The 16,681-nt window shown below is 51.4% G+C and overlaps 1 protein-coding gene across 1 annotated transcript; it reads right to left on the reverse strand.

Moving 5' to 3' along the window:
• Positions 1 to 1,672: 1,672 nt before the first annotated feature.
• Positions 1,673 to 7,330, reverse strand: GDF2 (growth differentiation factor 2). The gene is made up of 2 exons (XM_010963477.3): positions 6,817 to 7,330; positions 1,673 to 4,422 (listed from the first exon to the last, which is right to left on the reverse strand). The coding sequence occupies exons 1-2, from the start codon at positions 7,160 to 7,162 to the stop codon at positions 3,473 to 3,475; spliced, it is 1,296 nt and encodes a 431-aa protein (XP_010961779.2). The 5' UTR covers positions 7,163 to 7,330; the 3' UTR covers positions 1,673 to 3,472.
• Positions 7,331 to 16,681: the final 9,351 nt, after the last annotated feature.

Below are 16,681 nucleotides of genomic sequence, written 5' to 3' on the forward strand. Positions count from 1 at the left end.
AACCACCCCGAACCAACACTCTCAGCACCAGTTTATTCACTCCCAAACCAACCAAAGAATAGAAGGATTTCCGTCCCCTCCTTCCTTCACCAGAGAATAACACCCCATCTGTGCCCAGCTGACCAGAGGACCCTACATCGCAGGACAAGACGGGCAGTGACCACAGGAGGGCAGCGTCTGCTCAGGAGAGCACAAGCCCCGTCTGGTGCATCTGTCTTATGCTGTAGCTTTGATTCTTCCTGTTAGTGTGACTATGACCTTGACCTTGAGGAAGAATTTAGGACAGAGGCCACTAGAGCAGAGAGAAAGTAAGCTGGGCATCACAACAGGGGTTCAAATCCTGGCTCCAGCAGTTCCTGGCTGGTGGCTCTGAGCAAAGTGTGAGGCCTCCATCTCCTCATTGGTAAAAGTAGGGGAAAACACATTGATTATTCTATGGCCGCCAGGTGAGTGCAAGTTCCAAGCCTGCCTGGTGCTCGGGGCGCTGCCAGCTTCCTCTCTGGATCCCTTCAAAGTCTCTGTGTCCCACCCCATCTCACTGTCTCTGCGTCTGCCCGTGACTTTCTGCTCAGCATCCCTGAGCATCTCTCTTTCTTCCCTTGCTCCTGGCCTGGAGGGTAGGTCACGTGAGGGGCAGGGGCCAGCGGTTGACCCCAACAATTCGTCTTTTCTCTGGGCTTCAGCTCTTTGATCCCAGCAACAGCACTCACATCCCCACCCTGACAAACGTGAAAAGGCTTCAGGAAACACTGCAGAAGGGACGGTGGCGGTCATCAGGCAGAGGGTGAATTGGTTGCCTCGCAGAGTGTCCAGCGGATGGCGCTGTTGGATTTCATTCTCTGACTTGATTGAGGGGGTGAACTAGCTTTGGAGGGTCTGGTGGGAAGGAGCACCCAGTGAAATGGGAACCAGGGGGTGTTTCTCTGGCTCTCCTGGCGAGTTCTCTCCCAGCACATCTATCTGTCCAAAGCCACAGGCCATGTCGGGCTTCCAGGGAGTGATGGAGGCCGGAGGCTCTTGGGCCGTGCCCCCACAGGACCTGGTGCCACAGACGGCTCAAGACAAGAGGTCAGTCCGCAGGTCCTTACACCAGGCCAGTGACGACTGTGGGACAGAAGCACCACAGTGCCCCTTAGAGCCAAGAAGATCAGAGGTGGGGCATTAGGATTGAGGTCCGAGGGGACAACACTAAAGCTGGGCCTTCACGGAAGGCGGACCTGGGCTGTGGAGCTGGGAGTGGGGCAGCCACACTGTCACCCGAGGGCTGAGAACAGGGAGTGGCCTTGATGGTATTTGACTGGAGCTGGGTTTCTGAGCAGGGACACAGAGGGAGCAGATGCTGGAAGAGACATACGGGCCTCAGGACACCGGCAGACATGACTTAGGGGCAGATGTGTCTCATAGCCAGAGCTTGGCCTCCCTCCCCTGACATGGGGAGGTCAAGGCACAGGGCTGACTGTCATTTCCCACCTGCAAATATTCACGCTCACAATTACACCCACACGTGTGCGCTTACACGGATGTGTGCACTCACCTGCAGAGACACTGCCCACAACTGTCACCCCCCCTACCCCGCGCCCCTCCTCTCCCCCAGAGCCTGTAGGGAGGGGTGGGCAAGGTGTGGGGCTAGGGGACCACGAGCCCAGGTCTCACAATTAAGAAAAGCCACCCATTAGACATTTGACTTTATTTCCAAGTGAAACTTTGACGCAGGCACAGAAGTACACCACCAGGACTAAAAGTTGTCTGTCATCCATCTTGGTGATTGAGCAACATTGTCGTACCAGGAATTTTTTGTATTTAGTATTTTTTGTAACTCCAGTAATTAAACAATAATGCTTTATTGTAGTTTTGTGTTAAAGCTGTTCATTGGTTCCATGTAAACATTTAACACAAACCATTTTTTTAAAAAAAAATTCTGGGAGCTTCAACCAACAGGAAAGGCCCGGGTCTCTCCAGGCCTTCTATAGCGTCTGCTCTGGCCAGTGGTCAGAAGGGCCATGGAGTGGAATCGTCACCGCTTCCAGACTCCTCCTTACTCCACCCCATTCTGTGTGTGACCTTGAGAGTCAGAGGTCCTCCCTTGGGGTCAGTGGGGGCTGAGTCTGGTCCCAAAGCCCAAGCCCAGGACAGGGGCTGGACGCACGTTACTTAAGAAAGCCGGCTGGTCCAGGCAGAACCGACTTCGGCCAATAAGGACCGGAATTCTTCCGTGGCCGGGAGCCCTCACCCCGAAAGACTGGATGTCATCACTTGAGTCACCATGACATCACTACATGTCACCAAGGACTAAAAGTAGGGACATTGCAAATACCAAAGCAAGAGTGCATTTATTCCAACAAATTCAAACGCGGGTCCTGTCTCCTGTGGAGTCCTTGTGGGAGGGGCGCTCACAGGTGTGTGGTGCTGGTGAGCTGGTTATGCAGAATAAGTAGCTGCACAGACACAGGCCACGGGCTGCGCCATCCCTCAGAGTCAGCTGTGCCCACCCCTCCAAAACCACCTCGTCCACGTGTGAGTCCACGGCAGCAGGGGACCCTGTATGAACCACAGGTCGCACAAGCTCTTTGCCAGCGGGTCGAAGTACCCCTGGGCACAGTGTTCACTGCAGCCCAAGGGCTTCTATTCTGCACACTTTCCATCCTGCAGCTGGTTTTGGGGGTAGTTTTCAGTCCTCCGGGGTCATCTTCAAAAGCACTTTTGGACGCTGACTCAGCACAGGTGCGGCGCAGTCTGAAGTTTACGCTGAGTGGGCCAAGCAGCCCAGTCGTACTGTTGGGTACTGGCTGGGTTCTGTCCAGTTTGCTCCCTGCTCCCCGCCTCCCACAGTCTAACTGTCTTTAGTGACAAGGGGACCTGCTAAACCACAGTGGGGTAACGGCGAGCTCCTGGGCTTTGCGGATCGACAGACCCATGGAGGTTGGAATCATGCCATTGACTGATACTTGATCTGCCTGAGCTTTGGTTTCTGCGTGTGTGAATTGGGAGTCATAAAGCCCATCTCCCGGGCTGTGGGGGTAAGGTGAAGTGGGTGTGGAGGACACGTCCTCTTGCTCTCCCCCTTGCTCCCTGAGGTTACTGCAATAAACCCCATCTCTCTCGCGTCCTTTAATTTCCATTCAATTCTGCACATCTCCTGCATTTTTGCTCGGTTTTTTGCCGACTCTGGATTATTTTTCCTCTTATTCCCTTTTCTTCAGCTCCCCTTCCACCCCAACGATGCTTTCAGGCTTTCCTCTTCTCCCCCAACCCCCGCTTCCTGTTACCATCCCCTTCCCCTGCCGTTCAACCCAGTGGTGTGTGCTTGGAGGCAGGCGGTAAGAGGGAGAGTGGGCCTTTACCTCTAGGACCTGGTGGCTCCATTTCCTCCTCTGGGCTGACTGCAGGTGGACTTAGTCCCTGTCACACCCAGGGGGACACAGGACCTCTCATTAGGACCCCCCACATCCTGCATCCCCCGCCTGGTCCAGCACTACCTGCACCCACACTCTGCCACGCTCATCCCTTCGTAGTGGTACTTGAGGGTGGGGACGCCCATGTCGTCCTTGTAGAGGATGGAGATGGGGCTCAGTTTGGTGGGCACACAGCAGGCCTTGCCCACCTTCATGGGGAACTTGAGATGCACCAGGGTCTGCACGATGGCGTGTTTCGTCGGGGTCACGTCGTCAGCCAGGGGGAAGAAGCAGCCGCCTTTACATTCGTAGGCATCGTACTCCTTGGGCGCGATGATCCAGCTGTCCCAGCCGATGTCCTCGAAGTTCACCCGCAGCGAGGTCTTCTGACAGTGGCTGTTGGCCCCAGCACTCCTCTTCCGTCTGGCTAAAGACGATCCTGCGGCCACGTGGCCTTCCACGCCCTCCTCCTCCTCGTCCCTGTTCCCACCTGCCTCCACCGGGCCGTTCCTGGACAGCTTCTTGAGCACACTCTCCTGTTCGTGGCTGATCATCTCTCTGAGCTCCAGCCTGGTCTCCCTGGTCCCATTGCTGCGGTCATTGGAGAAGACGACGAAGAAAGGCAGGTTTTTGGAGCCTGGGGGGACACTGATATCCAGCTTGTCACAACCCTTCCTGTGACTCTCCACGGTCACCTCCAGTTTATTTTTGCTCTTGGTGGAGTCTGCCCTGACCCACCGCTTCACGGCACCGGACACCTCCAAGGTCTCCCAGCCCTCGTCCCGGATGTCCTGGGACACCAGGAAGGTCTTGGTTCCCTCCGAAGCATCCCAGGCGTTGGCTCCATCCAGAACGTCATAAATGACCATGTTCCCTTTCAGCTCGTGGGAGGAGCCCACGTGACTTTGACAGGAGAGGTAGAGTCGGAGCTCAGCCCTGGTGATCTGCTCGTGCCTGGGAATGGAGATGTTAAAGAGCAAGATGTGTTTCTGGAAAGGGAAGTCTCCTGTGGCGGCTACAGAGACGGCATCTGAAATGCAAATACATGGTGACGGTCACCTCTGCTGGGAGGGTCTGTTTTCATGACACCAAAGCTGAGACTCATGGCTTGGGTGGAAGGGCATCCAGGATGACGTTATCTGGTGCCACTTAAGCCCTTAATGTAGAACGGGATTGTAAATGGTACATTTGGCATCTTCCAAAGAAAAACAGAAGCGGGCAATACCCTGCACTGGAGTGGACAGGTCCAGCTGTTGACAGGGCATCACTCTGCTGCCAGCATTACACTAGGAGCTCTGTGTCCTTTATTTCACTGTTCTCTTCGCACTGATCCTGGGAGGATCTCGTTATTATTCTACTTTTACAGATGTGGAAACTGGGATTTAGGGTGTTTAACTGCCAAACTGCACACATCCTGTAAAGATCCTCACTTTAAAAAAAAAAAAAAAAAAAGAAAAGAACCAAATAAACAAAACAGCAAAGCACATTGTCAGCCTCAGATTGTGGATCCTGAGTGTATGATTTTAAAGGAGAGATCCCAGCAGGGGAAATTCCAACATTACAACGATGTTAAAAATCTGAGCATCGAAAAGATGTAAAAACCATTCAGAACAGTAACTTCAGAGCGAAACCAAAGTGGGTCATTTTTTTTGTTTGAGGAAAAAAGTATCTTAACGTCAACAGCAGGTCCTATTAGGCATAAATGGAGCTTGCCTTTTCGCCCCAGGGCTCTCACTTTTCTGCTCTCTGGCTGATACATAGCCATTAGCTCATCTCTATTATCCGTGGCTCGGTCACAAAAAGGGAAGAGGAGTTGTATGTGAGCACCTACTACATGCCAACATGAGGGCAGACTGTGTGCTGCCATGAAACTGGGCTGTGTCTGACAGAAGGAGGTACCAGTCCTGACTCTTCCCCTCCAGACGTGTGAACTTGGAGAAGTCCTGAGTCTCTCTGGGCCTCAGTTTCCTCATCTGTAGAATGGGGGCTCATCCACCCTGCCTCCCAGGGTTGGTGTAAGGCTTCGACAAGATGGCACATGGAACTTAACCCAACACTGTCCATGACTCATCGCAGATGCTCAGTCAATATTTCTGGGTGCTCCCCAGACCATCTTCCGTACCTGTGCATGCCCTGCCATCCCAAGCCCGTGGCTTTCACACAGCCCTCTGTGTCCCCTCACCCAGTGTGGGTGTGCCATTCTAGCTCTTGCAGAGCCACCACGGCCTATGTGAGTAGCCAGCGGGGCCTATGATGGGTGCATTGTGTCCGGGACATGGACAGTCCTGGGGGGAGGGGTCACTTAGATGTCTCCACACGCTGGACTCCCAGACTATGGGATTTGGTGATTAGATCCAGCTAAAAAAGCCGGGCTTTCCCCCAAAGCAGAGGTTACAGATGTGCCCCGTGGGCACAGTTGAGAGGCTGGCAGTATCTGTGGGACCTGCAAACTGCATTTTTAAAAAAATGGTCAATGTTTTAAAATTCAGGCAAGTCCACGTAAAATCCATATTTTTCTCATTTTGGGCCATCAGAAAATACAGCCTCGCTGGGCACGCAGCATGACCGCAGCCTCCTTTAGATGGGGCGTCCACCTGTTAGGAGTCTGCTGGTCTTGCGCTCAAGAGGGAAGAGGCCCTGTGTGCCTGGCTGGTTAGAGAGAGGCTGCAGCTGCAGGAAAAGTCTGAGTGTTGCAGGCAGGCGGGCCTGGGTCAGAATCCAGCAGCTTAGCTAATACGTGAACTGGACAGGTCCCCTCAGGGTGGACGAGCCTTGGCTTCCCTGCTCGCAAGGCCGTTTCACCTCCATTGTGTGGATTAGTGGATGTACACCCTATGCTGACGTCTGTTATCATCCAGTCCTCCTAAATCAGGGAAATTATTTTATATTTAGGAAATAAGTTGCCCATCCACGTTTCTATCTTGGAGGAATTTCTCAGAATTTGAAACACCTTTTGCTGAGAGTGAAATAGACATTCATTCAGTGTTTAAAAAAATGCCAGTTGGTTGGAGGCTAAATAAATTGTCTGTGTCTAAGTAGGAAGGGGTCAGCACAGGAATGGGGAAGTGGGGCAGGGATGGACGAAGGGGAACTGGCACCTAACACATTAAACTTGGCATTGGGCCTAGGGAGGGAGAATCTTCTAGGGCAGAGCTGTCCAGAAGAACTGTCTGCAAAGATTGAAGTGTTCTATAATCTCCGCTGTCCTATAGGGTCCCCGTTAGGCATACATGACTGCTGAGCACTTGCATCCAAGCTAGTGAAACTAAAGAACTAAGCTATTGATTTCATTTCATTGAAATTAATTTAAATAGAAACTTAAGGAGCCCCACGGGTCCAGCGGCCGCCATACCGGGCAAGACGCAGCAGTGGACCACTGAGTCCCCCGTCCCCACCCGGGGCGCCCCGACGGAGCCGACTCTACCTTCCACGCTGAAGCTGCGCACGATGTTGGAGGCGGGAGTGGACGACTTGTCCGTGGTGTATCTGTTGTACAGGTCGATCATGTACTGCGGCGGCTCGGCTCGGGTTCTGTCCTGGGAAGGGACCCCGCTCAAGTTGAGGCTGCGCAGGAAATCCACCTTCATGTTCTCCAGGAACATCCTCAGGTCGAAGGTGCCCCCATCCTGCTCACCTCCGGGCCCCCCTAGCAGGCGGTGCGCATCTCCCCCGACCGACGCCCGCCCCCGGCTCTCCAGCGGCTTCCCCTGCGCGGAGCAGGCCAGCAGGGAGAGCACGGGCAGGGCCGCCCAGAGCGCCCCGCGGCACATCTTGGGATGCTCTCGCCCTGCACGGGAGACTGCGTGCGGCAGCCGCGGTGGGTTAGCGGGTTCGGGGAGGAGGCCGGAAGGAGCCAGCCCGCATTGTCCTGCCCACGCTCTGCACCGAGCACCCCCGCCAGTTCACAGGCTCTCACCCGCCGTCCCCGAATTGCCCCCCACTTGTTCTTATCTGGCCCTCGATGCTGCGCTCAGCCTCTTATCTAAGGGAGCTCTCCCTTAATGAAGGCTCTATAAACATCTCACGAGCACACAGGGCTTGTGGGAAGGACACGGCCTGCTGCAAAGAATCTGAATTTCTCCATGGGGTTATCGCCCTCTCATTAGGATCCTTTCTCATTTCCTTGCCAGCTCTGTTCAGAAGCATCTCCAGACAGGGTGACATATGCTTCCTCTCCTGGGCCACGGAAATAAAGAATCCAGGAAGCCAATAAGACCAAAAAGTCCTCCAAATATAGAAACAACAGCAGGAAACTCCCAGAAGACCTCAGCTAACTGGGACCTGGGGTGGGTGGCGGGGTGGGGACCTTACTTGTCAGTGTTAATAAGAGGCCTGCTTCCCGGGGAACCAGAATGTGCATTTGTGGCTAAGCGTTCTGTGCCTTGGTTTCTCATTTGTCAAGCAAGTTCCTGAGCCTTAGAGATCATGGGTGGATGTAGTGCATGGAATTAGTGAGATGATGAAGACTCTGCAGTCAGGCCAAATACGGGTTCAAGTCTCAGCTCCCTCAGTGATTCAACCTGGAGCAAGCCTCTCTGAGCCTCTGGTTCAGAAGAGAGTTTTAAGGATTTAAGGGGATTCTGTGCTGAACGTCACAGAGGTCACCGTGAGACTCAGTCAGTTGGGTGGCTGTATTCTGGCTGCCACTTCTCCACCCCGGGTGTGACTGAGCTGGGAGCTGGGGAGGAAGCCCTGCCCCTCCCTGACCTGCTGTGTGAAAACACCACTTACACACTGAGGCCTGCTGGCTCGGGGACCCCAGGAGAGTTCTGTCACTGGTCGCGGGGGTGGGGTGGGGGGAAGCCTTTGGTCATGTCAGCCTGGGCCACACTTGTCATCTGGGAGACAAAGTTGGGGTGGGGGGGGTGCAGCTCTGAGGCCATTACATGCCCAGAAGATGTTCCCCCTGCCTGAGGGCCCAGTCAGGGCCTGGGAGGCCCCAGGATCTGTTATTTTAAAAGCAGCATGCCCACACTTAGACCCTGTCCATTTCCATTGCATGTGGGTTCGACCACAGCAAAGAATGAGCATAAAAATATTCTAGGGGTCTACTCTAAAGAGGATTTGAACACGGAGTTTTTCCAAGCTGGTGGGGCCCTTGGGAGGGGTTGCAGTAAGCTGAGCAGGTTCAGGAGGATGGACGAGGGGCCAGGGCAGGTAGGTGCAGAGATCCCGGTGTGCACCCAGCTCTATTCTACTCCTTGTGGTGGTGGTGGCGGGGGGGGGGTGTGTGTGAAACCAGGAATCTCCAGGGGCCAGGCTCGGACAGAACTTGCTGTCCCCATCCTTTGGGGACACTGCCAGGGAGGATGGACGGGAAGGGCGCAGCTTCAGAAGTGCTGCCTGCAGAGGGGGCAGGAAGCTTGCCTGGCTTTGAGCCAGCTCTGAGCATGAACTCCCTGAGGCAGGGAGGAGAATGGGTGCACAGGGCAGGCAGTGAAGCTTCAACTTCACAGCAGCAGGGAGTGGGCTGGGAGGAGCTGGGGGGCAGAGCAGGCATCCCTCACAGTGCTCCGGTCCCTGGAGGCCACCCAGAAACCTGTCACATTCAAGAGGTGGAGCCAAGGGTTGCCAGAGGGCGGCCTGAACGTGCTGTCTCTTGAAGCTGGAGATGCTGCTGATTTGATGTTTTCTTAAAAACAGGACAGATTTTTCCTGCTTGCTTATAACAGTAATATATAGTGCAGATAATTTGGGAAATGCAAAACATTAGAAAGGAGGAAATAAAAATAACTTGCAGTCTCACCCTCCAGTGATGGGCGCAGGCAACATTTTGAGGCAGCTGCAACTCCACAATCCCCTGTTTAAAATCCTTGAGGCCAGGAGTGTTTTGCGATTCAGAAAGCTTCAGATTTGGGGAATTTGATATGGTGAGTATATTGTGATATCCCCAGCGGGGTTGGGTCCAACACCCTATACTCATACACATTAATATTTCTGTAATGAAACAAATCAAAACACAAATACCCATTCAGATCAAGTTTTGTCATGCAAGGGATTGAAAGAAAGTCAGTTTTGGATTTGAGGACTAGGGACCTGTTTACATATGGGGTCACCACATCCAACCATGAAGGTCGCATGTGAACACCTCCTGGAGGTCCCGGTTACATAGACTGTGATGGGGAAGGCACCCCCAGAACTGTGCAGTACGGCATGCCTGTGCATTTCTGGAATTATCTGCCCACAAATTCAGAGTATCATTATGCTCACATCTCCTTTATTGTTTTTAAGTAATTGCATGAGGCCTCCTGATCTGTATTATCAGAAAGTCTGGTTTCCTCTCTCAGGGCATCTCTTTCCTGAATTGTTTAAGAGCCTGTAGGTTGATTTAGTCCAAAGGAGATGGAGGTGAGTTGGTATCAGTCCAGCTTCTTCATGCTGGAAGAGGGAAGAGGGGTGGGGTAAGGGTCTTGGTAGGTCCCAATTGCTGTTGCTTCTCAATGACACCCAGTTTTGCTGTCGGGGTGGCTCCCACACATCCTACAGCTGCTGGTGCCGGCTGATCTAGGTTTCTGCCCAGGTCCCCGTGATGTCTCCTTTTGGGCACCAAGGTAACAACTTTCTTAAGACACACTCCCAGGCTTACCCATTTCTCCAGCAGGCACACCCCTGTGCCAGGGGGCTGGGTTGAGAGAAGAGGTCATCCATGATCACACTCTGATCCCATTCTCTCCTCTTCCAGAAAGCTCTAGGTTCTTGTGGGAGCTCCATCTCTGCATCTTGGCAAGATGGCTATCGCTGGCCTGCATCCAATTCACATCCATTGAGGGAGGAGCAAAAGCCCCCTTTCCAGGTGGTCCTGGTTATTCTTATGGTATCTCTTTGGTCCGGATTGGATCATCTGCCCAGGCCCCAGCCAATCACTGTGGCCACGGAAATTCAATGCCTTGATTGGCTTAGGTGGAGGTGACGTCACTGGTAGCAAGGAATGAGAGTCAGGATGGGATGATTCCCCAGAGGGGCCTAGATTTGGTCACTGGAAGAAGATGCAGCTAAAAGATTATGTAACTATCTTCTCCCGCCATGAAAAATTTTCATGTACTTCCATTTTTATGACTGAACAATACCCAACCATATTGACATATCTTGATGTAGTCAACATCTTCCAGCTACAGGACAGATTATTTATTAAGATAATATTGCAAGGCATATTTTATATACATACAATTATATAAATATATATTGTTAAGAGAGTTCATCAGAAGGGGGATATCTAAATATTTGAAAATACATATTTTCAAAACTCTTGGTAAAAGTTGCAAAGCCGCTTTCCAGAAATACTCTTTTAAGATTCATTCCCGCTGGCAGACTCTAAGAGCACCTGTTGCACCCTTCACTTGTAGTTCCTTTTAATCATTAGTAATTTGATGAACAAAGTAACGGTGATTTGCATTGCTAGCTGATTTGGACTCTTTTTTCCTGTTTCAGTGAGCCAAAGGCCTTCAGCCTTCCAGAAGGTATGGAAGTTGCCACCTTTCATCCATGCTGGTCCAAGGCTATGCTGGAGAGTCATATTTGGTACCATGCTCTCAGTCCAGGGAGAAGGCCAGAGGCTTCCTCAGATGCCTGGGTGCTTGCTCTTTAGCCCAGAGCCTGGCACGTGGTAAACATTCAACAGCATTCTTGTCAATATGAATGCTGATTTTTCTATCACTGTTTCTATTACTCCTGTGGGGAACCTGCCCTTCATTTCTTCAGAGCCCCTGCTTTGGCTGTGTTCTCCGTTAGGGATGCCTCATGCTCTTCCCCACTGTCCTCCACCTGGGGCCACCCTGTCCTGCCTTTCAGTGCCTGCTCAGATCCCCTCCTCCTCGCAGCCTCTGTGTTCTGAGTGATGACATCCTGTTGGATCTGCCTAACAACCACTGCAAAGGGCCCTAGGACTGCTGGCTGCTGTTGCCTTGGGTTGGCCAAATGGCATCCTTCCTACAATTTGATGTGCTGAGCAGGCCAGCCCTGTGTTCACAGCGGGTCTAAAGCCCCTCCCGGGCAGACCTCTGGGTTCATCCCTACGTACATCCTTGGACACCTCAGGGCACTCCAGCGGGTGTGTGGACCAGGCTGGCCCTGCCTCTGTGGCTGCCAGCTCAGCCTGGTGCACTTGTCTACAATTGATGCCCGGTCAGTTTGGCATGACTGTGCTGTGGCAACTTCTAACCGAAGCCTCTGTAACATCATCTCTCCCAGGACTTTGGAATTACAGAAATAGAGTCATCACACGCCATTACTACGGGAGAAGTACAATTTAGTGAACAAGAGAGGCAGGGCTGACTCACCCATTTATGTCAAGGATGACTGAAGCTCATCCTTCCAGCGGACACTGACCTCAGCTTTCATATGGAGATGGGACAGGATCTGCCTGAATGTCTGTGACACAGCTGCCTCCAGCGGGTCAGGGGCCCCTTCTGTCTCAGGAGGCGTGACGATGAGACATCTGTCCTTCTGTGAGCCTCTCAGGGGCCGCACTCACCCACACATTGCTCAGAGGAATAAAGACTGGACCCACCCTGAGGAGCGAGCACGAGCCAGGCAGAGCAGGGGGGTATGTCCTTTCCACTTCTGGGCCTTGCCTTCCTGAGAGCCTACTTCTGTTTGGCATGCAGCCAAATGTGAGTCCTCAGCCAGTGTGTGCTCCCTGTTCCTGCACTGTGCCCAGGCTGTCAGCACATTTATTAGAACAGTGGTTCTTAAAGTGTGGTCCCTGGACCGCGGCAGTAGCAGCACCAGGGAATTAGTTAGAAATGCTAAGTCTTGTCCTGAATCAGGGTCAGGGTCAGGGTCCAGCAACCTGGCCCAGCCTTCCAGGTGATTCCGATGCATATTCAAGTCTGCACGTTGCTTTTGATAAAAGAAGAAATTCAGAGAGACCGTCCAAGAGATTAAGTATGTGTACGCTGCCTGATACGGTATCTGGCACACAGGAGAAGCTAAATAATGAATAAACAGGTCATTCCTCTGTTCACCCACCCTCTACACATACCACCAGGACTGCTGGGGGCGATTGGAGGGCTCTAGAGTGAGTGAGAAGGAAAAGTGGACCAGAGCTTAAAAGAGCATGATCGTCTCAGGGAGCAGAAGAGAGGAGGTGAATGGAAGTCACAGAAGCATCCGTTTATCAGTGAAGGATTTTACGTTTCCAGCTTTTGGCAAAAGGAAATAGCCTTCGGATCTAACTTCAGTGTTTTGGTGCACAACTTAGAGCCAGTGCTGCCAAGCTGCTTCACTGGTTCTTCCCCCTCAAAACCCTCTCCAGCCCTCCTTGGCATGTGCGGCCAGCAAACTCATCTTGCACAAGCTGATGCCTGCAGTGGCTTCATGCCGCCAGCTAAGTCCAGCTCGTGCATCCTGGGGGAGCCGTCTCTATTCCTCTGCAAACTCTCCCATCCCCGCCTCAGATTTCTGGAGGCCCCTCTATCATGGCCCTGTGTCCACCCTGGTCACAGGAGCATCAGTTAAAGGCTCCCGCTGTGATATTTTACAAGTGACTTAGACATAAAGAGGTACCTGCTGGGACGCCTCAGGCAAGACACCTGGTGGGCATCCAGACTCAAGTTTCCCCACTTGTGGAGTTAAAGGGTTGCATCAGAAGTTTTCTGGAAGTTTTTCCCAGCCTTAACGTTTCTAGCTCATAGTTGTACTGTTTATTATATTTGTCACATGAACTAAAGCCTTACCCTATCAGAGGATGTGTGACTTCAGGAAACGGGCTCAGGGGCAGGCCACCACCCTGCTCCCTCCAGGCTGACCCAGAGGCAGTTGATGACTTCAGAGATCCAGGGACCCATGCATATCTGTGTGCTGGAATCTCTTGCTCTTGTGATAATCTGACATTGATATTTTGGTTTTAAGAGGAAAAAAAGTTGTTTCATACCCACATTTCTTTTAAAATCTTGCTTTACTGGAAGGCCATTCAGTGGCACTGGGACAGCCTTAATAGGCTGGTAGTAGGGGTCACTGGTCAGGAAGCTGGGAGGCAGGACCAGACACCTGAGACTTGAACTAGGCAGCCTTGGGTGTCAGAGCTGACGTTACCTTTGGTCTTGGAAAGATGGTGGTGGTCATATTACTAAATGTCCTGAGCCTGTTTTTCTGAGGCACTAAGTGGATAGTAAGTTGCAACGTTGCTCCGAGGCTCACGGAAAGGCCATGTCTAAATTGTAGGGTGCTCTGTAAACATGGGAGATGGGTCACTGACGATACTGGTTCCTTCCACCACACCCCAAAGTCATCACCACTGGGTACCATCTATCCTGGCACAAGCCCAAAGCCCCTGTCCATGGCTGGACACAGGGGTGATCCCCCCAGCCTGCTCCTTCTATCCCTTTCATCCAGAAATGAAGGCTCAGAGACGTTGTAGGCCTCGGTGGTGACTCAGAAGATCTCCCAGAAACTGCAACTGCCAGGAACAGTAAGATAGAACTATTATAGGACACCCCATCTTTACCAAGAAATGGAAAGGGAGCAGTTAGATGAGAAAAAAAAAAAAAAAAAAACCGAGGGAGAGAAGGGGAAATGAGGAATCTAATATTGAGAAGCAAGACATTTGGAACCTTATCAAGCCCTAATGTTTTGACTTATTTCGCTAGTAATTTATATCCTGTCATATTTCAAAAAGGATTAGACCTGGCAAACCAAGCCATGACCAATTTGCAGACCAATTTGAGACATCGCAGCAATCCAATGAGTGAATCATTTAGCCCCAGTACAAGTCCTGCAGGAATACGGCAGTGTGCGCCTTAAGGACCACCCCCATCGCCTCACCTGATCTCTGCCAAGAGGCAGGGCCATGTGCCCAGGGCAGCTGTTCACACACACGCCCCGCGGCCACTCGCAGCACCTCAGAGGAGATGCTGAGCAGATGCGGCTGGGCCCCAGCCAGGTGTGTCCAGCGTTTTCGCCGTAAACAGCTTTGCCGCAAGTGGTTTTGCAGCACGACTAATTGGCCGTAAGGCCGTTTTGCAGTAAAAAAATAAAATAACTGCTTGACAGTTATATTACACTAGAAAAGGCAACACATCAGTTTTTGCAAATCCTTGGTGGAGCTAATCTAAGTCAGATTTTGTTAAAATTTTCATCATTTTCAAGGGATGTATACTTAACCAGGAATCACATAACCATCTCCTTTTTGGGGGAATAAGAGGAGCTTTATTCTTTCTTTGCCTCCAACTTCTGATACCACATGATAAATCTGGTAAAGATGGCATGAGAGAACAAGCCATTGTATCTAAATGAGCTAAAGAATCCACTAAATGCTGAGAGGGCGTGGAGAAAATGGAGCCTTCTTACACTGCTGGTGGGAATGTAGTTTGGTGCGGCCATTATGGAAAGCAGTATGGGGATTCCTCAAAAAACTAGAAATAGACTTACCATATGACCCAGCAATCCCACTCCTGGGCATATATCCAGAGGGATCTCTGTTTCGAAAAGACACATACACCTCAATGTTCATAGCGGCACTATTTACAACAGCCAAGACGTGGAAGCAACCTGAATGTCCATTGACAGATGAATGGTTAAAGAACTTGTGGTATATTTATACAACGGAATACTACTCGGCCATAAAAAAGAATGAAATAATGCCACTTGCAGCAATATGGATGGACCTAGAGATTATTGTACTAAGTGAAGAAAGTCAGACCAGACAAAGACAAATATCCTATCACTTACATGTAGAATCTAAAAAAAATGAGACTAAGGAACTTATTTACAAAACAGAAGCAGACTCACAGACATAGAAAACAAACCTATGATTACCAAAGGGGAAAGGCAGGGAGAGATAAATTAGGAGTTTGGGATTAGCAGATATAAATTACTGTATATAAAATAGATAGAAAACAAAACAAGGTCCTACTGTATAGCGCAGGAAACTATTCAATAGCTTGGAATAACCTATAATGGAAAAGAATATGAAAAGGAATATACACATGTGTAACTGAATCACTATGCTGTACACCATAAACTGACACAAGGTTGTAAATCAATTATCCTTCAATTTAAAAACATTCATCATTAATGCTCTTGAAGACTGTCATGAATTAGTAGCTGCCTCTTACATTTTTGATAGCTTGGTAAACTTTTGGATTTGATGGGTAGGAGGGATGACTGCTCACGGAAGAATTTGGAAAAGCTGACCTGCGATCACTTTCTAGTTGATGTAATTTTCAACCAGTTATTTGATCTTTTATGGCAAAATGGCTTCATGGTCAATTAGTTGTGCAGCAAAAATGCCTGTGAAGGAACTTCTTGCAGCGAAGATGTCTATGGGGAAAATACCTGCACCCCTATCCAGGCACCCTCAGCCCTCACCTGCCTGTCCTCGGTACTGTCGTCAGTGTCGCTCTCCTTACCTCCAGTAGCTGTGATTGTGGCCTTCTTCAGACGCTGCTGGGCTTCCTAAACCACAGTGGCTGCCTGTGCAGAGGGCCGGAGAGCTGGCGAGTTTCCATCTCTCCACCAGGGGCAGCCTGAGGAGGGGGTCTGAACATCCAGCTCCCTTACCTCAAAGCTAGACTAACCCGGAGGTACAGCTGAAGCTCCAGAGCTCCCCTCAGGGTCCAGGCAAGGCTGGGATGCTGAGCTTCTTGCCCTCTCATCCTGCTCTACCCACTCCCTGCCTGTTTCTCCTGGGAGCACTTCCTCCCACAGCCCTTGCACGGGAACCCTGGCCTCAGGAGTCCTTGAAGCCCTGGGCTTCTTTCCTCCTTCGAAGTCCCCTCTTGGAGAACTGCTCCTGGCTTTTCAGCCTCCTCCAGGTACGACTGGGGACCATGCCATCCTCAGAGTTCCCAGCCAAAGACTGTTACATACCTGCCCCAAATTGGACCCAGCTTCTTCAGAAATGCCAGTCAACCAGCTTTGGGTGCTACAGCTGTAAGGTGATGTCAGCTTGGGGGTAGGGAACAATTGTGGGGAGGCTGTTTTGAGATGGAGATGCTGACAAAGAAGCAGGGAGAAGCAGACATTCCAGTCCCTCAGAAGCCCCTGAATCTCAGGAGAGATCCCTCACTTCCACTGGATCTCCTGCTTGAAGTGGCTTGAGTAAAAGGTCCCTGACCAGGCTACCACAGATGTTCCTTTAAATGCCTCAGTCACCCCCTCATCAATGGATGTCCTCTGAGGCTAAAGCTACTGTCCTGCCTGGACGAGCTCAGAGTGGGGACGTGTGTTGCAGTGAGTGGGCGGACCCTGGATGGCCAAGGAGTAGATGATGTCTGGAGCTTAGGATGTCGGCTCCTAAAGTGGCTGTGTCCCCGCAGCCACCCAGGTGTCATACTGACACATGGGGGTCC

Source organism: Camelus bactrianus, chromosome 11 (assembly GCF_048773025.1).
Source record: "Camelus bactrianus isolate YW-2024 breed Bactrian camel chromosome 11, ASM4877302v1, whole genome shotgun sequence".
Lineage (NCBI taxonomy): Eukaryota > Metazoa > Chordata > Mammalia > Artiodactyla > Camelidae > Camelus > Camelus bactrianus.